We start from the raw sequence: 20404 nt of genomic DNA, 5'->3' as shown, positions 1-20404 counted from the left end.
CCTTGACACGTGTTTTCTCTTCAACGAAATTCTCACATGCTACAGCTGGCTTTATCTGGGAGTGTGCTGACATGGCAGGGGCCGGGTCTAAGCTTGCACTAATTTGTAAAGTTGACTTGAGTATTTTGGTGAAGGTTTATGAAGAGCATTCCTCTCAAAACCATAAACATTCAAATATTGTTGTCAAAAATGTTTGCTAGTAAGATGTACTAGCTTCTTGGCTACATTTCGGAATCCTCTGGAGTTGGTAGTCTAAACCCTGAATCACGCTACTGTGCAAGAATGAGTATGGGTAATATTCAAAGAGAAACCAACTAGTTCTTCAATGTCACTGGATACGGTGAGAAGATTAATTTAAAAGATTCTGTTGCTTATATCATGAAAAATGCATACTGATATGTTTACATGCTCCTATATAAAGCATTCTATATATTTACATCTTTATTTATATCTATAAAGTTTCTTTTTGAATGTCTACGCCTTGAATCTCCTTGGCAACAACCTTAACTCAAATAAAATTCTTATATAGAGACTTCCTTTTATGTCTTTTTCAATCTAGAAAGAAATTCCTTTTCTTTTGTTTCTAGTACATTGTGATGCAAATTAAAGCTGTTTGTAGCTGCTGCATTGTCATGTATCAAATGACATTAGAAACAAAGATACTTAAGGTCTTAGAACAAAATAAATACATTTTTAAAGACTAAATCGAAATAAAAGACTCTTCTGGGGTTCTGTTGGGGCTGACCTGTACAAGTTGGGCCTCTTCCACCTGGTTCCAGTTCTCACTATTTAGTCACCAAACTTCAGCTGATTGCGCTCTCCATTTCAGTGATTTTTGCCTTCTTTTCTTGGCTAATTGGAGGGGAGAGGGATTTCCATAAAGAGCTTTTTTTGCACAAATGATCCATCTATTGATGGAACTCTTACTTATGTGTGAGTGCACGTGAGTGTGAGTGTAGAAAGCAGAGGACATCAGATGTCTTCTCTAGTTACAGGGTCTCTCACTGAACCTGGAGCTCTCTGATTCCTTTAGACTGGCTAACCAGAGAGCCTTGGGGATGCTCTTATCTCTGCTTCTTCACGGCTGGGATTACAGACATGTACTGCCACCACACCTGGCTTTTTATAAGGGTGCTGGGGATCTGAACTCGGATCCTCCTCCTCAGTCACCTTACCAAGAGAGCCCTGAAGGAAGCTTTACCTTGTGATACCTGAAGGCAAATTTTCAGGATGCTCACGTGATGCCGCTGGTTTCAAATATTTTCCTAAGTGTATAAGGCGTGTTTTAGGAGCAAATGGGGTGCTACATTTTTTTCCTCTGGACTACTGTATTCTTTCTTCAGGTGATATATATTTGGAGACCAATAAATACAGTTCTCAGTATGAGAAAAGGCAAAGCAGGCTTGAGAGCATGTTTAGACACATAAAGGAAGACTTTCTTTCCCTTTTTACTTATCCTAATGGCAAAGTAAAAGGCAGAAGGCGTGTGAGGCTGAGCAGAGGCTGAACACGATTAAGTGCCATTAGCCTGGTCAGTGTTCTATCAAAAAGCCATTACCGTTAATTTCTCAGCTCTACTCATGTAAAAGGAAAACACTGAAAGTGTAGGAGGGGGCAGTTCACAAGATGAGATGTTACAGAGGAGTCTATATGTCACACTTACCAATTCACCTGGGAATGAGTAAACGCTATTGTTTCTCTGGAAAATGAGATGTACAGAACCTGCCAGAGTGGCCTGAAGCTCTAGCCTTTACCAATATTGTTTTGAAAATTCTGATATAGACAAGAGACAACAAATTTATGTATATAGTTTTAATAAAGGACATAGGAAGATAAAGCTGACCAGCATTTTCAGTATTTCTGCAGCAAGACACATTGTTTTAAGAATACTATATATATATATACATATCACTGTAAGCAGACTGATGGCAAAAGGGATTTATAGCAAATTGGCAACTTGATCTTAACTACTGAAGTCCCCTGGTGTCTTTCCTTTTCTGGCTCTCCAATATATTCCATATATTACCAAGACCCAGACCCAGCTTCCCTGCTGTGTTCCTTTGCTGATTTAGACAGCAGGCTGAAAGCAATTATTTTGTGAATGCATCTTATCTTATTGTTCATTTCTTTTAACCATTCCCTACCGAAACCCTACATCCTGATAGATTGAATTACGTGTTTTAACTCATTCGGCTGATGGATGTTAACTAGGCTGCTCCAAAGAACACATGTAATGGCTTTGAACATTGTGCAGGACACAGCCTTAGCCCTTTTGGGGAAGTAAACAAGTCAACGGTTGCATGCTAGTAAGAGCCACCCATTCCTTACCATATTACATAACACCCACATGCAAAGGCAACAGCACAATATGGTATTTTATAGGTGTGGTTAAAGAAATGCAAATGTAGCATACACTGTCAAGCACTTTCTCCTGATTGGACAGAGTGCCTGAATTTTCTGTGAACATGGAACTTGCAATAGGGTCTGATGATCTTGTTAGATGCCCTCTGTGTCTTGGCATAGAACTTATCTTTCAGCCCAACCGAGTCTCTTAGCCACGACAGTAGATATTTTAGAACAGAATCCTTTTCTGTGATTTTGGACTTCATTAAAAAGGAGAGAACAGAATCATCCCTCTAAAATATTTGTTCTAATGACCGAGCAGTCTGCCTCTAAAGAAGGACACGCATTCATGTCCATGTCCTCACATGTGGACAGCTGCGATGACAGTTGAAAGAGACAGACTACGCCTGATTGTGACATTCCTGTCAGTTGGGGCATTGTTAAATCCCAGGTGTATACTGAAATAACGCATACACAGTATTCTTAAAACTGTTAGGACTGTGCTTACATAGCCACTAACATAAATGTCTACACTTTGTGCAATTTGGCACATTGTTTTCCCTGGAAAAATGAACCCTGAGGTCGGGCTGTCTGGGTGCCACAGATTATGGCACTGGCCGATGCCATCTTGTATGACATACATGTCCCATAGGGCTGGTGAGGGGGAAGAGGCACATACTGCATTAGAAACTAAAGAGCTGTCGAAATCGCAAACTTCAAGGTTTTGGAGGAAGAGGGTCTTGGAATGTGACTCTGTTCTCTTCGCTCCATGGTAATTTCTGCATTAGGAAGTCAAGTCTCTCAAAGAGTGGGCTGTACACAGTATCTACATGCTTTTGGATGGCACCTTATCTCTTTTTTTCCTTAAGTTTTGGGAAAATAATTTCCATTCTGTCTCCTTACAAGGACATTGTTAGAACAAATGGAAGAATATTAATAATGTACTCTAGGCTCTGCAAGAAAATATTCTGCACCAAAGAGCATGGAAGAAAAGAATGGAGCATATTTGTTTGCTCAGAAATACTGTCATGGTTAAACTTTTCATTCTAGTCCTGCAAATAAAAATATGTAAGAGCACTAGGGGGTTACATAGCACCTTTCAGCTGTGGGACATTAACAACAAAGTGGCTCCATTTTTCCAACTGTGGAGGAAGAATACCAAAGGGTGGGGGATGAGATCCCACAGAAGTTACTGGGTGGGGTTCCAAGGAAAAGAACACAAATGAGTGAGGTCAGGGTGTGCTGATTATGAAACGAACCTGTCTTCTTGATCAGTAACTAGCCACTTAGATGCCTATATACAGTAATCAATATATAAGGAATCTACGTATAGGGATACTACCAACATCTACAAACTAATGGGATCAAGATACTAAAGCAAGAATAGGGTTTCTTCTTTCTCCAAGCACCCAGAGAAACCCCTGGTTTATTTGGCCTTTTGGAGACAGAGTAAGTCTTAAGACACTGAACAACCAGCTTACATTAACCTGAGCTGTACCCTCCCGCCGCTTCCCTGCAGTTTACTGTCTTCTGTGCCATGGTGTCTATGAGGGCTGAGGGCTAACACACTCTACAGAGGAGGTGCTCCTGATGCTTCCCTGACTTCACATCAGACAGCAGAAGACCATAGGTGGGGTCAGAGGAGGTTGCTTTGATGCTGATTTCCTGTGAAGTGCTGCTTGCACCCCTTTAGAGAAAGGTACATTTGTATGGGACTAAAAGGCAAGGCCTGTGGATCATAAAGCCACACGGATGGCCAAATAGACTTCCAAGGGAAACCTGAACAAGAGAAATGCTTCAGGAGGAGCATGGACAGAGAAAGTTTTCCCACTCGAAGGCATAAACTTTCATGAATCCAGTATGCACAGTTTGCTAGGCTACTCCTTAATCTGTGAGTTTTAAAAGCAGTCCCTAGGCCCTTGCCCTGAAAGATTGATTCATTTCTTGTACTCTCTCAAAATTATTTGATGCTAAATGTCTCACCTTGGTTAAAATGACCTACAGGGGACCAAATGGACCCATTTGGTTGTTGCTTTAAATAGCTGGATTGTTTTCCTTCTTGGTTGCACTGGAGCCCGAACACAGGTTTGCTTGTTCCAGGCAACTCTTTTTCACTCAGAGACATTTTAGAGAGAATGATTTAGTAAACCCAACTATCTCGTAAGGAGTTCAATCCCTTGATAACCGTGAGATGCCTGTAACTCCCACTGATCTCTGTTAAGAGTTGGGGCTTTTATTGTCAGCAGCTGTGCATTAGAGAGCTGGCTGAAAAATGAAAAACATCAATACTCTTAGGTACTATTATTATAAAGAAGCAGCATTAGTGTCCATCTCATTGATCCAGGCACTAGGACTGAAAGGAAGGCTGGTTATAAATAAGTGGGGAAATGGATGTAAACTCTCTTAATGGCTGAGCTGCCACCGAAGCTTTAAAAAAAGCAGGACTGGAATTATCAGTGTTCAGTTAACTCTGTACATTAACTCCTGCTGGGGAAACACAGACCTTTAGTTAATCCTCAGGCTAGTGTCATATCTGAAACTTTATCTTCTCCAACAGAATTTTAATTATACCTGAAAATCACCCTCAAATCCTTTTTTATAAAAGGGATGGTCCATGGCTTAGGCTTATAGTATTTGTACCATTATAAAAGTAATTTACAAAGGCTAAAATAAAGCTATATAGCAGAGAAATGAATAAACTAGAGATTTTGACCATGGCCTGGCATTAAAAGTTTTTAAGAAAGTAATACCATTTTTTGTTTGGTTGTTTTTTTTTTCTCTCCAGGACAGGGTTTCCTTATGTAACTCAAGCTGGCCTGGAACTCACTATGTAGAACAACCAGCCTGGTCCTGACCTTGCAGTGATCCCCCCCTCTGCCTCCCAAGTGCCAGGATGACAGGCGTGCACCATCATGCCTGGCTTTAAAATGCTAATTGCTATGCTTACTAAAGTGGAAGTCTGATCTGGTCTTCCACAGTAGCTGTGATGCTTTCAGAAACTTCTGCAATAGGACAGGTTTTGTATTGTTGTTCAATTCTCAACAAGACCTTGGTCACGGTCTATTTAATCCCCTTCTTAAATCTCAGATACACGATATAAAGTTTGTTCAGAGTTCACCAAATATTTAAATTGCTATTTAGGTGAAAAGCAAGATTAACTCCAAGCCTCAGTTTTTAAACCTTGATTTTTGGCAGAAATCTGTATCGATATATTGCACATGTACGTGTTTATATATGCTCATGAACATAAGCCGAAAACACATGCTGACTCCCCTCAATACCAGAAAGACCCTGCAGAGAGACTTGATTAACAGTCTTTTATGGGGGAATGAGACTCCAAGGTAATCTTCTGAATTCCCTTTTACCTGACTAGATGGATATAAAGATGTATATTTTACACTTAGGCTTTCATGGATTAGGGGAGGGCAATAAAAGAAAAACTGGCTTGAAGCAATTGTTTCCAAACTGAGTTCAGGCAGCAAAGTAAATTTGCAAAGTCCCAAACCATCTGCACAGCAAGTATGTGATGGAGCACGCAAACTGTGAAGCTTTCAGTCCAACATGGTGACTTATTTTGAGGATTAGAGTGGTTGTTCTCAGCATTGATGTCTGTAAGCCTCATGGGAGAAGGTGGTTCCTGGGGATGAAAAACAGAAACTCAGAGGTGAGTCGAACTACTGCGAACGAGCACATAGTGACACCTAGTTGATAATAATTTATAACCATTAAAATCATTTTATGAAAATGTGTTTTAAAAAAAAGAGAAAGACGGCTTAGAGGGTAAAGGCACTTGTTAGCAAGACTGATGACCTGAGTTCTATCCCCAGATCCCACACGGTGGTGGAAGGCGAAAATTGACTCCTGCTAGTTGCTCTCTGACACCACCTCTTTGCCATGGCATGCATGAACCCCACTCCCAAACAGCAGACAAACAAACAAACAAACAAATGGCAATTAAACCTTTAGAAAAGAAAATATATTCATATTAGTAACTTTGCTTCTAGATTCTGTACTATGGAAATGGTTCCAACTGATTTATTTTCAAGGAGCGCCTTCATAACCTTATTCCAAATAATGAAAAGATGAATAAAACCTGAAAGTTAGATTCAGTCTACAACACACAGACACACACACAGACACACACACACACACACACACACACACACCATTGACAAATAAGTTCATTCATAAAGCATTTTCATATAATCTTGTTAATTGTTCTTTAAAATAAAAATTTTAATCATTGTATAATATTTTATTAGAATGATGGAGCAGTTTGTTTCATTAGTCTTCTCTTACTAGATACTTAGTACTTAGTTCTATTTAAAAAATTCTGACAGTATAATAAATTGATAAATAATTGTATAGAACTCTGGCTAATTCATTTAAATACAGTCCTAAAATGCAATTAGTTACCAGATAAAATACTATGAACATGTTAAGGCTTTTATATATGTCACCAATTTGCCTTTACACAAATAGGTGATATATGAATTTAAACATATCTGCAGTGATTATGAATACTTGTCTTTGTGTCTTTGCCAACGATAGGCACTATAATTCATAAAGCCTGATTGATTTACTAGGTAAAAAGTAATACTTACATTATGTTAACTTATACTTTTTACAGTGACATTTAATAATTTTCTAATTTATTGATTACTTTTATTGATTGTATTGTTACATCTGTTGCCCATTTTCAAACTGTTGTTTTTCTTTCGCTGACTATTTGCAAAAAAAAAATTAAATTAAAGATGCTAATTTCTGATTGCTGTATATTTTGCAAATAGGTTTTCCTTTCATTTTGAAGGAAATATAGAATCAGTGAGTCTTTGTGTAACGATTATGGAAATAATTATTCTTATATACAAAAACTGAAACAAAATTAAAAGTTACTATTTGTTAATTCCTTTCTGAGGTTTTATTTTTATTGTATGTGTGCACTTGTTTTTCCTGCAGCTATGTCTGTGCACCATGTGCATACAGTGCAAATAGAGGTCAGATCTCCTGGAACTGGAGCAAGGGTTGGTTGTAAGCCATATGGTTCCTGAGAACTGAATCTGGGTCCTGTGTAGATGTTTACTTCAAGTTTGACAAATGCAAATAGCCAAATCACTATGATGTAACATTTATATAACTCATGACTGTCTCATGGTTCTTCCTGCTGTATGTAGTTTACTTTATTCATGTGTAATAATATAAATGTATATGTTAAAGAAGAAACATAATAAAAATGAGTAGACAGTATTCTTAACTATTGAGCCACTTCTTCAGCCCCAGTGTTTGTTAATCCTAAGTTATGAACATGGGTATTCATTTTGTTCTTAATTTTTCTTTAATTAAAAAAAAAACTTCAAAATAAAGCAAAGGAGAATATATTCAAAACTACAAATTTGGACATATATACTGTATTTAATTATTCTATGAATGGATATTTAAGTTGCTTTTAGTTTGGATATTTTACAGATATCATTGTAGTTACTATCTATAAATACCTTTAAAAGTCTTCATAGCCCTGAGTATCCTAGAATTCACTATGTATACCAGAGGAAAAAACTCAGAGATCTGCCTGACTCTGCCTCCAGAGTGTTTGGATTAAAGGCATGTGCCACCACACTCAGCATCTTGACAAGTTTTAAAATATTTCTCCCTCTGTTCCTTCAAATGGTCTTCTATTATTACCAGAACATGATTTTACTGTTCCCATAAAGCCAGTTATTTGGACAGCGTTCCCTGGAAAATGTATTCCTTAGAGGCAATTTTGCTTCCCTGGGGAAGTAGAAACAATGTATTTTATGGTTTAATATTCATTTAGGACGCCCATGAAAGGTTAGGGGCAGCTGCATGGCCATGTACGTTTGGGAAATGTCTTACTCCACTTTGGGGGATTCACAATATTGCCTAGCATATTAAAAACCTTAGCATGTACTGCCATAAGGTCAAGGTTCCATGACTTGGATAGGAGTTGATAAGAAAGGACATGATATTCAAATCGATTCAAAGGGTGACTACAGCTACTGCTTAGTGAGTCACAAAACTTGTAGCTCATTGAAAGTCTCAAGAATTTCTATACTAAGGATGCTTATATTTTACTCTCTAGTATCACCCTTTTCATCAAACAATTAACATATCAAAATGTTAGTGTTTCAGATTACCTTTAGACACGGACTAAAATAAAGAAGCATCCTAGATAATGGAAATGCAGATATTATAATTTGTCTTACCAAAGTATCAAACATTTCATCAAGACCTGGAATAAGAAAACAGACTCAACTGTTCTCTATTATAACCTTTAGTTATCAGTGAAGCTGCATAGCCAGGAGACCATCACGCCTTTAAATGCAATGTCCCAATGGACATGGCATGACTGGAAGCCACACAGCCCTGGGTTGCAATCTTAGGTTAGCCCCTTAACAGCTGTGTAACCTCAGTTAAGCGGTTTTTCTGTATTTCCATTTTCTTATAAGCAAATGTGAATTGTAACCGTCACCTGGCTGAGTTGATGGGAAGTACTCGGAGAACTCACTGGCACACACGAGGTCTTGTACAGTGCCTGTACTTATATCACATAGCAGATGTGACTGAAGGGACATGGCTGAAGACAACAGGACTCACAAACAGACTGAGAGGCTTCTGAGTAACTGTTAAGCCTTTTCATGGGAAAAGAAGTGATGTCTTAACCAGTTCAGAGCTTTGAGCACCATGCTACTGCTATAACTAAAAGTATCCCTTTACTATGGAATCATACTGGTCTTATTTACTCATAAATGTTGCAAAGAGAAGGCTGTTTGGCTTTTCAACAGGTTAAAGAGAATCCTGTGCAAAAAGCTGCCGGCCGCTGATAACAAATTAGTAGCATGTTAGGAGGGTTAGAATACAGGGAGGCTGCTCTTGGCCTGTTAGCGGGTAAGAGTGGGTTATTAACAGACATAATGGAGTCAGGCAAAAAGAACTTATTTGTAATCTGTATCGTTTCAGAGACCTGGAATGCACTGCGACAAGGTTTATAATTCACAGTATGAAAGTAAATAACCTGAACGGGATATTGGCTGTTCTTGGATCCCCTGGGGTCTTTTAGCACAAGTGAAGTACATGTGAGTTTGTAGGGAATAAAGGCATCTTTTTCAGTACATTGCACAGGGAAATTATGCATAGAGCTTCTCTTTCTGTGTGCAACGAGGGAGAAGAATTTAACGCCTTGCTCACCAGAATGAGAACACTCTCTTTTTCCAGTTCTGCTCCCAAGGCTGCTTGTTAATCCAGGTGGCACTGAAGGTGCCTCCTTCCAAATACTGACCTGTCAGAGATGCAGAAACTGTGAAGACTGCTAGGTTTCTGTCTCCACAGAGAGCGATGATGAGCCTTCCGCGTAATCTGTAAGATTGAAAGTCACAGGTGAGCATTCTGCGCTCAGCGTGTCCCTCAGAGGTTTGTGCTGCTTGGTCCCCGGAGTGGGAGCACTAAGTGGTGGAAACTTTCAGGAATGGCATTTAATAGAACGTGTTTGGGTCACTGGGAGTTTTAGCCTCAGAAGGCAACGCCGTGGTACATATATGAGGATAATTCTTGTAGGAGAGGATTGTTAGAAAGCAGAGCTGCTCCTAGTGCTTGGCCTTTCTGCAGCAACCATTTCTCTTTCTGACGGTGCACCAAGTCATGATACAGGCGTCTCTCCCTCCCTCCCTCCCTCCCCCCCCCTCTCTGTGTGTGTGTATGTATGTGTGCTGTGCTTTGGCACTGTCACTAAATTGTTTTAACCTTCCAACAACCAGAATTGCAAGTAAACTACTTCAATACAGTACATGGCCTCTGATAACTTTTTATATTAACAAAAGATAGACGAAAATGGTAATCAAATGTCCCTCTGTCTGTCTTATATGGGTGGCTATTTGGTCAGGAACATTTTTTGCTTTCTGTTCAATCCTCAGAGGTGGCTAACATCTATAGAGCTCCAAAGCCTGGTGTTCTACAAAGAAACCTTGATAGGCGCAGGCATTGCATGCCAAAAGCAACAGGTCTGCTGTACTATGAACTAAGATTAGGTTACCAGCTTAATCTGATCCACAGTACTGACGTGTATTTGACTTAAAGAGCTGTGGTAATAGCTCAGCACCATCTGTCTTTAACGGAATGTTTTGTGTCTGTTAACTCACAAAATTACTCTATCTTGTTGTTATTCCATTGGACATAATTGAGATAGCTATTATAGTATTTTAGGTGTTGGTGTGTTTCTGAAAAGGAATGAGGGATCTAGAAAATAGGAGCATTGGGGATTAATAAGAAACATCACTTACGGTACAAATGGTTTGTTTCTGACCTCTAGCCTTTTGGAAGTGGAAAGTACACTTTAGATCACCCTGCTTAATGTACAGATACGCACTTTCCCCACACCCTCAATATAATGATGGACTTGGCATTTTAAGAGAAAAATGTTTGCAGTGGTCACCCTTACAGTAGCTAGTAAATCTGCTTTCCTGAAGTCAGTGTGCCATTCAAAGTGCTCCCCAGAGTGTGACAGCTCTGAAATCTGGGGCTAACTAGCCAGGGTGGGCTGCTTTTGCCATGGCAGACTGGTTACTCAGTCAGGCTGACTACAGACCTACTGCACTTTCTCCAGAAATAGAGAAAAGCAAACGGGGCTGTAAAATGTTTGTCTTTAGAATCAGAACATTATTGTGGATGCACTATTGTAGATGTCTTCTCGAGAATCCAAGGCTCCCACCTCTCTCTCCCCCCTCCCCCCACTAGTCTTTCTCTCTGAAAGCTTTTGTTGTGAATTTGCAGCCCTCCGGCATTAACTTTCCACATGCTGGCCTAACAGGCAAGTGCCACCATGCCTAGCTAGCTAGCTAGCTTCAGGGTGGAGTTAAGTCAGAACCAAGATCACACAGAGCAGCCCAGTCTCTGATGAGGGGTGCAGACTAGTTCGTTTGTAAAAGAAAGGGACAAATAGGTAGCAAGTGCTAAATGTCATGAACATTCTGAGATAGCAATCAATAGTGGCAATGACAACTTTTAAGTGCAATAAATGTCTTGGCCTTGTTGCTCCTGAGAAGTGACGCTAATGAGCTCGTTCAGTGCTCATGACTGGCGGATAGCTGCCTGTCTTGATGCATTTTAGGTGTGTTTGGCAGTAACATCTTTGAGAAGTTGATCTTTAGGAGTTTGCTAAGTGGGTTTCTTTTCCTTTTTCCCAGACTGACTCACACCCTGATTTGGCACAACACTCCCACCAAACAATGCTTTAAATTAAAACTATGCTCTTGTGGGCACGGGTGCTTCAGATGGAAAACCCGATTTTCAATTTCCTTCATGGCTTCCTTCCCAGGCTGAGATTAAGCTAAGACTGCATAGGTGAGGAATGAATTGATAAAAATGGCAGACGCTTCAAAGAATTGTGTTCTGCGTAATAGAAGACAAATAACAGGATCTAGGGAGTCAATTCAATGCCGCCCACAGTCTGTACCTACAGCTCCCTCCATCCCTCCTGCCCCCCATCCCCCGCTTGCTGCTCCTGCTGTAGTGATTTCCCTATTATCTAATCAAAAGCATGTCAATCCAGACTCAATGTATGCTGGCTCAGCTCTGCCTTGCATATGCTAAGATCTAGCCCCCTCCTTCCTTTAAAATCTAGGTTACTCCATGAACCCTTGGTACTCTGTGAAGCAAGTGTGTGTGTGTGTGTGTGTGTGTGTGTGTGTGTGTGTGTGTGTGTGTGTGTGTGTCTAGCCACTGGTCCTCCGAAATGAGAGTACAACGTGGAGAATCCAGGAACTCGAGGCCTGCTTGCTTCAGGCCACATTACCCTTTTTCCTCCAGCCTCAGCCTTTTCATCTGTGAGATCGTATTGCTGGGTAGTCTCCCCTGGACTCTGTGTTCTGATAGTCTCCCCTTGGCTCTCTGCTTTCTCTCTAACCATTTCCTTACCCGTGTAGATGCATTTCCCTGTACTTTATTTCCTCACTTCCATTTTATACTCTTCCTTGATTATCTCCTCCAATGATAGTTAAACTGCCATGCCTATCACACATTACTCCCGTAGCTCACTAGTTCAGCGGCTCTCAAGCTGTGGGTCACGACCCCTGGAAAATCACATCTCATATATCTTGCATATCAGATATTTACATTAAGATTCGGAACAGTAGCAGAACTACAGCTATGAAGTAACAACAAGATAATGTTATGGTTGGGGTCACCACCACATGTATTAAAGGGTCGAAGCATTAGGAAGGTTGAGAACCACTCGTCTAGTTGATAGACTGTTCCTAACTATATAAAAGGCTTTTCAGCCTTGATCCTTTTTCTCCATTTCTATAGTTACTGCCGGCCATGACTCTTCACATTTCTTATTTCAGAATTCTAATTCATCCTGTATATCAGTGCTTCGATGATTTTTCTAAAAACCATCTTTAATGATATCAATCCTAGCTGAAAGCTATAATGCTAATAACAACTATTTCCTATTTTATAAAATCTACCAAATCCTCTATCACATTACCTCCATCATGACTTGTACCTTTTCCGTGTATCATTTATTTTTTCCCAGTAGCCTTTTTAAAGCCACACATCTTCTCTCTTCTTTACAACTGTCATCAGTGCTATTTATGCCCCCTTTGTCAATATTTTATTTCTACTTTTGAGAAAAAGAAAATTAAAAAAACATAACAAGGTGTTGTTTAGAAACCACTGGCCAAAATACTAGTAGAGGTGATAAGGTGAAAATAAGTGAGTATAGAAAGAATGCACGAAGAAATTTGGCCCTGCTAAGTAGGCTATGTTAATATCGTAAGTTTACCACGGCCTTTAGTGGATAACAGCATCCTTTAAAAGTGAGACAGAAACGATTTGGCAAAAAATTCAGACTGTGTTATTCAGCTTAATCTTTGACCCCTCAGCATCAGGTGGGCTCAGTGCTGAAGATAGCTTGGAGATAATGAAGTTGAAACTGAGGTACAGAGAGAAGAGGCTTCTCCAAAAGTCACATGTTCAAACTAGTGACTGGGAACTTCACTCATGTTTCTTCATCCTTCTAGTTCTGGCTAATGAGGCACAGGAACTGAAGTCTTTCCTTTTAAATGGAGCCTTAAAAATATATAAACTGAAAAGGGGATGGAAAAAAAGAAGAGATCCTGAGGGGTGCAGTAATTAAGGGCTGTTTACATATGGAGACAGAATCTATTACTCTGCTGTGTGCCACTTGAGCTTATCTGAACTTGAGTTTCATTTTCTTCTATAAAATGGGGTTAGTGAATATTTACAACTCATAAAGCTGATTATGATTATTAAATTTGATGGGGTCTATATATCACCTGGCACAGAACAGGTACGTTCTCAGCTACTACCCCATTGTGAATGCTCTTCACTCAAATTAGGCTGCTTTCTTCTTGCCCCTCTTAGTCTGAATTCTATTTACATCATTCTCTTACTTGATCAGCTAACCCATAGGGAATCATCCTTATCTTTAATTTTTACAGCACAAATTTTATTATTCTGCTCACTTAGTCAATAACATGGTTCATTAAGTAGTGTGTGTGTGTGTGTGTGTGTGTGTGTGTGTGTGTGTGTGTGTCTGAGAGAGAGAGAGAGAGAGAGAGAGAGAGAGAGAGAGAGAGAGAGAGAGTGTTTCAAACTTATCCTTCTTGTCTCAGCCTCCATATTATTGGAATTTTATGTGTTCCCCACCATGCTGAGAAAAAAGATTGTATTGCATCACCTGTAATCTTAAGCAACTTTGGAAGTGTCTTCCAAATAAATAGAAAGAATATTAGTTTATCCTTCATTCTTTTTTTCTGCAGTATTTTTGGTCAATCATATAGACATCCTACTCTAGAATCAGAATGCCTCTTGTATGTAAGAATCAGAAAGAAAATAGCATGTTGGAAATATCTACTTACCTAAGTATCCAAAATGTCTCTATACTAAGAATATGATTCATGTGAAGACTAATTCCAAAGGTGTTAGTACACATCAATATGTCTTGAATTCCCATGTAAAAAATGTAGTGGAAAATTGACCAAGTGTAAGGACTTTTCCCTAGCTGTCCCATGTACTAACCCCACATTTGAAATAATGACTGAGGAAGTAGATGTGTTTGAGGAAGAGAACATGAATTTTATGATTTTTAAACATTACAATTTTAAACATCACCTCCTATGGTGATGCTTAAGGATCCACACACATGACCATATAGGTACTGTTAGACCTGAAGGGGTAAGTGATGAAGCAATGTTTTCTTCAAGCAAGAGTCAATGGCTGTCTCTGCCTGGAAGATGATTGAACAAAATTTCACCGGAGAGGAATCTTCCAAGTAACACAGCTCTTGATTGAAAGGACTCTTATCTCCAAACTAGGGCTCTTGTATACAGGATGTGCTTGGAGAGTTTGAGTTCTGATGAAGAGAAGAGCTCTCACCAGTCCTCTTAGAAAGGTCCAGGGTTTAGAGCAATCTCTCCTACACGATGACAGTATATTTTCTTAGGAGTATCACTTTATCATCTTCTGAAGAAAACAGTTTCCTCACATATCTCCTCGACCAAAACTTCCAGTAGTTCCTGACCACTGACAGAATAAAAGTTTGGTCTTGAGTCTAAGGGCTCATCCAATTAGATGCCTATTTACCAGCTGAGTCAATCTAAGAATGTACTTATTTGCTCAATAACACACTGTATTGTGCTTTGATGGGAAACTTTTCATGTATTTATCTTATGTCACCCAAATATTGCAAGACCCTTGAGTTCAGAGAAGATAGTGTGTAATGATATTACAACTTCAGGACACTCTCAATACAAGTGAGTTTATTTTCTTTCCCTATTCTTTCCAACAAAAGAGTTTTCATAGCAGTAGAAACCAAAATATTAAAAACAAGTAAGACATATGCTCTACCTTGAGCAGTTCTGATGGGTATCATATAAAGAAAGTTTATGCAAACAAGGGAGTAGGAGATTAGATAGATTCAAGACCATCCAGGACGTTGTTGACTTGTTACTGGCAGCTTATATGTAAAGTATTTCAAATACTGGGGACAAAAATCAATACTTTTCTGGGTAACTGTTCAACAACCAGAAGGCAGGATATTGATTCATCCAAGTATTATCATTAACAACAGAAGGTTATATTTGTAAATTCAAGCAAAGTTTTCATTTCATATTATAGACCTTTTTTAAAACTTGATAAAAATATCCCGGAGGATATTATTAAAAGCTATCAAATGAAATTAAGGTTTCATTTTTAGTATTGTTAGTTGGACTTAAAAGCAGTTTTGGCCAGTTAAGGAAAACTTGGGTCTTTTACTGCTGGATTCTTTGAAGGTGTTTTTCTTACCACAGTTATTGCACTGATTAGAGGGTTTAGAAGAAGCCATACAGCATTATCATGTTCCTTGACCTGGAGCTCTCTACTGTATTCTTTTTTGTTGTTGTTTGTTTTTCTTTGTTTGTTTGTTTGTTTTTTGGAGACAGGGTTTATCTGTGTAGCCCTGGCTGTCCTGGATTCACTTATAGACCAGGCTGGCCTCAAACTCACAGTGATTTGCCTGCCTCTGCCTCTCGAGTGCTGGGATTAAAGTCATGCGCCACCACACCTGGCTGTATTTATCAACTTACAACATCTATCTAGACTTAAAAACATCTTAACCCCTAAACATCTAAGCTTAATTGTAAACCTAAACTATCTGATCTTCAACCCCATCAGAGACTTGAGAAGGAAAAAAACGCAATTACCTGAGTAAACTGGAAGTGCAGGTTAGCAGCTTCCAAAATGAAAAAAAAAATGACAGTTTGCTGCCTGAATAGTCACCCAAAACTCTTAATAACGTTGGAGCATCACCTTCAGCCTTCTGGCCCAGTATATCTGATGTATTCTTAAACAGAGTAATGGAAGAGCTGTGTGAGAAGCCCTTTTGAATTGGATTTACCTTCTTTCCTAAGAAATAAAGAAACTAAGCCTAATGGATACAAGCCACATAATTACAACTGACAATTGCTAACTTATTAAAGTCAAAACTGATTTCAGTACTTAATGGATAACCACCAACTGGGGTTCTTTGACATCTGGTTTTAAAGGCTTAAATTTGAGGGTCTAGGTGAAGGAATCAACTGAAAGGCCAATTAATATTCATTTAGATTTAGCATAGAAAATAGGAACCTGGAAGTTCCTATAAACCCTGGAACAACTTAAGGCTTGTGTCTACACTCTGAAGAAGCCTCACAGATTCACCTGGTACCTAGGTCACTTGCCTCCTAAGACCCTGGCAAATCCATACCTAAGTTAGTAACCTTAGGGGAGGTTAAGGAAGATGTAGGCTGACCAATCATAATATACACTATATAGTTCAGTTTAGGCTTTTCTGTGAGAGTACCCCAACATGAGAACCATAGGTCACTTGAAGTTGCTTGCTTACATCAGTGTGAAAACAAAACTCTTTGTAAGATCTTCAAAGTAAATTTTCCTAACAAGTAGGTGGAATTCTGATTTCTCTCAAAGCATTTCTAAGAACATCTCTAGAGCAGCTAATATCCTCAGCCAATCAGATACTGACACAAGGGTTATTTCCAGGTAACATTTGCTAGATGGTGGAGTAAGAGTTCTTGGCCTTCTTTCGTCCCACAAAGAGCAAACATTTGCAATCTATGCATGAATTAAAATAACTCTGAAAGAGCTCACGGGTCCTATTAAAAAAGCTGTGGCCATACAGTGAAGGAAGCAACCCAAGGAAGAAGGACAGTTTGATTTTGCCTGCATCCCCTCATTCTCTAACGTAGCGCAGCTCAACCGAGAGAATAGACCTAACTAAGAAAGCAAAAGACGCTTATTCTAAAACCTATAAAACAATGACATAAGAAATTGAAGAGGACACAAATAAATGGAAATAGATCTGAAGTCCTCAGATTGGAAGAATCAACATGGTTAATATGTCCATGCTGCCAACACAATCTGGATCAGGATTCCAACGGAATTTTTTTTATAAAATAAAAAAATTTATAAAGAACTACAAAAGATAATAAATAGCCCATACAATCCCGATAAAGACAAAAAAGTTGAGGACATTATACTACTGCATCTTAAATTATGGTAATAAAAACAGAATAGAATTAGCATAAAGGCAGACACATAGAACAATGGAACAAAAGAAAGAGCCGAGAAAGGAATCTAAGCATGTACTATCAATTATACATCTGGAATCATAAAACTACAACAAGAATCCCACAGGGGACATGTCTTAAGAATAATTTTTTAATATGACATCAGAAACAAAGGAACAAACAATAAATAAATGGTAGTTTATAAAACCAAAAAGCATTTTCACAGCAGAATGACAACAAAACAAAAATGCAACCTGTAGAACAGGAGAAAATAAGTGTGAACCACAAACATGACAAGTATTCAACAAATAAACTGTATTACGGAATTCAGACTAGTAGCAAAACCCAACAAATAACTGAACTTAAAATGATTAAACTACACAAATAGACACTTTTCTACAGATGTCATGAAAATGGCCACCAAGTATGTAATAAAGTGCTAAACCGTTAATGGTCATAGACATGAAAACCAAAAGCACCATGAGATGTCACCTCATATCTATTAGGATGGCTGTTATCAAAAGGTCAAAAGACAGGACTATGTATAGACTATGTGATAGAATGCTGTCCTAGCATGTTCATGGCCCTAGATTTTGAACCCCAACCCACAAAAATGTCAAAAACAAAAACTATTGGTGAGTGCAGAGAAAATGCCACCTTCATACATTGTTTCTGGGAATGCAAATTGCTACAACTGCTGTGGAGGTTTCCTTGAAAATTCAAAATGGAAGTACATGGAGTGTATGACCCAGATAGCTTTCTTCTGAGCATACATGCGCTCCCATGTTGATTGCAGCATTATTCACAATAGCCAACAAATAAGATTGACTGAAGTGTCTGTGGATGGATATGTGAATAAAGAGATTCTGTCTGTGTCTCTCTCTGTCTGCCTCTGTCTCCCTCCCCCTTCTCTCTCTCTCTCTCTCTCTCTCTCTCTCTCTCTCTCTCTCTCTCTCTCTCTCTCCACATTGTTATTCATTTTTAAGACAGAAAGGACTTCTTCAATTTACAACAAAATGGACTAAAATGGATGACATTATGGCAGACACATAAAAACAACACTTCATGATCTCTGATATGGAGAAATTTTTAAAAAGGAGTAAAATGCATGTCAACAGAATAGAAGAGCAGTTACCCAAGGCAGTACAAGGTAAGAGAGAATAAAGAGGTATAGGCCAAAATATACAGGGTGGCCATTATAGAGAAAAATATGGAATTGGGGACTACTAGAATATGAAATACAATGGTGTTCTGAGGTGACATATGACTTCACTGATTATATGTATGCAAAAATATCATATTGTGTATTACACATTTTTATAATAAAAATAAAAGAGATAAGTAATTTATTTTCTTGTACTAGTTTGAATACTTTTAATCTTTAATATCTCCTAAAGGCTCCTGTGTTAAAGTCTTTGAACCATAGGTGTCAGAATTTTAAAGAGCTAAGGTCTATTGGGAACTTTTAGGTTACTGGGTGGGGGGCATAGCTTTGACAGAGTACGCACTTCAGCAATTTATTAAGGGTCCTAGTTCCTTACTCTTCATTTGGCTTTAAGGCTATGAAGGGGGTGATTTTTCATAATAATAGATTGTCTTCACTATGGATGTCCTTATGAGTGGTCTGAAGCAATAGAACCAACTGATCGTGGAGTGGAGCCATCAACAAACCTGCTCTCTTTAGAAGCTGACTATCTCAGGTATTTTCTTACAGTCACAGAAAACTAACACATTTTACAGGTGGAAACAACCATTGCTCTGCTGATGAAGTCTTTGTCAGCATCTCTGTTAAGTTCATAATCTACAGAATATAGACTGTAACTACCTTCCCTGAATTTCTACAGATGCTGCATCTCCAATAAACATTCATGATCAAGTGTTCAGCTACTAATTTGAAAAAGGCTATTGTTGGAAAATGGCACAGGCTTGGTTACCTCCTGAAACAAAAAGAACAAAGAACACTCGGAAAGGCACCAGTGCCGTAAAACATGTTGAGATGTCACTTCTATCAGAAAATAATAAGAGGCTCTAGACTTCTTCCCCTGAGAAAGTCACGGAGAAATTCAAATATCGTTTTTACATGCAGGTAGATGTTGGCTTACAGTAGTTTGCATTTCAGCATCTCTTTGACAATCATGCCCACTTTAATATTCATGACTGTTACGATAGGCAGGGCTGTAGATGTCATCCATCCAATTTGGAGGAAATGGTTTCATTTGGAATAGATTAGTATAAAGATTTTTATTGTCATCACTAATTTTTTAATGTAAGTTATAGGAAAATTTATAATGAGAAAAAACAATAATGTAACAGACGTTTCTGGATCACTTCCTTAAAAAGCTAAAATGCAACTCCAAGTCTCTCAAAAATCTTTTTAAAAGATGCCTGTTTAATCTCTGCAGAAAATTACGCAGATGTGCATACTCATTTGTGCATCTTCTGTGTATTTGTGCATTAATTAAATACTTATTTTAAAAAGCCTCTCCAGAGAAACCTCTTTAAATGCTTTGATTTCATAAATGTGTTTTTTTAAACCTAGTACTAAATTAGGGTAGGGATTTCAAAAAAGATAAGCTTTTCAACCTGATGTTGCCATATCTTACCATTTTAAACACATTTTGAGTATTTTACATTATGCTATTAATAACTCATGATGTATAGTAAATATTATATTATTGGTTAGAAATTAATCCTGACATAATTTCTAAAGGAAACAGAAATAAATTACATGCAATACATGTAATTTTACCTTGCAGCACTTTTATTGGAAGTGCAATTGTTAAAAGTGCATGAACTCAAAGTTAGATGTGAAGGAACAGGAGCGCAGAGGGGGCAGTTATGGAACTGAGGGTTAGTATGTTCAAAATACATTGTATGAAATTATTAAAGAATTTGCCAAAAGGTGGTGGTGCACTCCTTTAATCCCAGCACTCAGCAGGCAGAGGTAGGCAGATCTCTCTGAGTTTGAGGCCAGCCTGGTC

The 20404-nt window shown here is 38.6% G+C and overlaps 1 protein-coding gene across 1 annotated transcript in view; it reads right to left on the bottom strand.

Moving 5' to 3' along the window:
- Nucleotides 1–1797: 1797 nt before the first annotated feature.
- The window catches only part of ZDHHC15 (zDHHC palmitoyltransferase 15), a 103847-nt gene continuing 85240 nt past the window's right edge, over nt 1798–20404 (bottom strand). Inside the window, exons 11-12 of the mRNA XM_084789868.1 lie at nt 9641–9717; nt 1798–5980 (exon numbers count right to left, since the gene is read on the bottom strand). Coding sequence (XP_084645994.1) covers nt 9671–9717 — 47 coding nt within the window. The 3' untranslated portion in view covers nt 1798–5980; nt 9641–9670. The remainder of the gene's footprint in view (nt 5981–9640; nt 9718–20404) is intronic.

The sequence above is a fragment of the Acomys minous genome, assembly GCF_964271855.1.
Source record: "Acomys minous genome assembly, chromosome: 7".
Lineage (NCBI taxonomy): Eukaryota > Metazoa > Chordata > Mammalia > Rodentia > Muridae > Acomys > Acomys minous.
The sequence above is the reverse complement of the archived record's forward strand: the minus strand, read 5'-3'. Positions and strand labels throughout refer to the sequence as shown.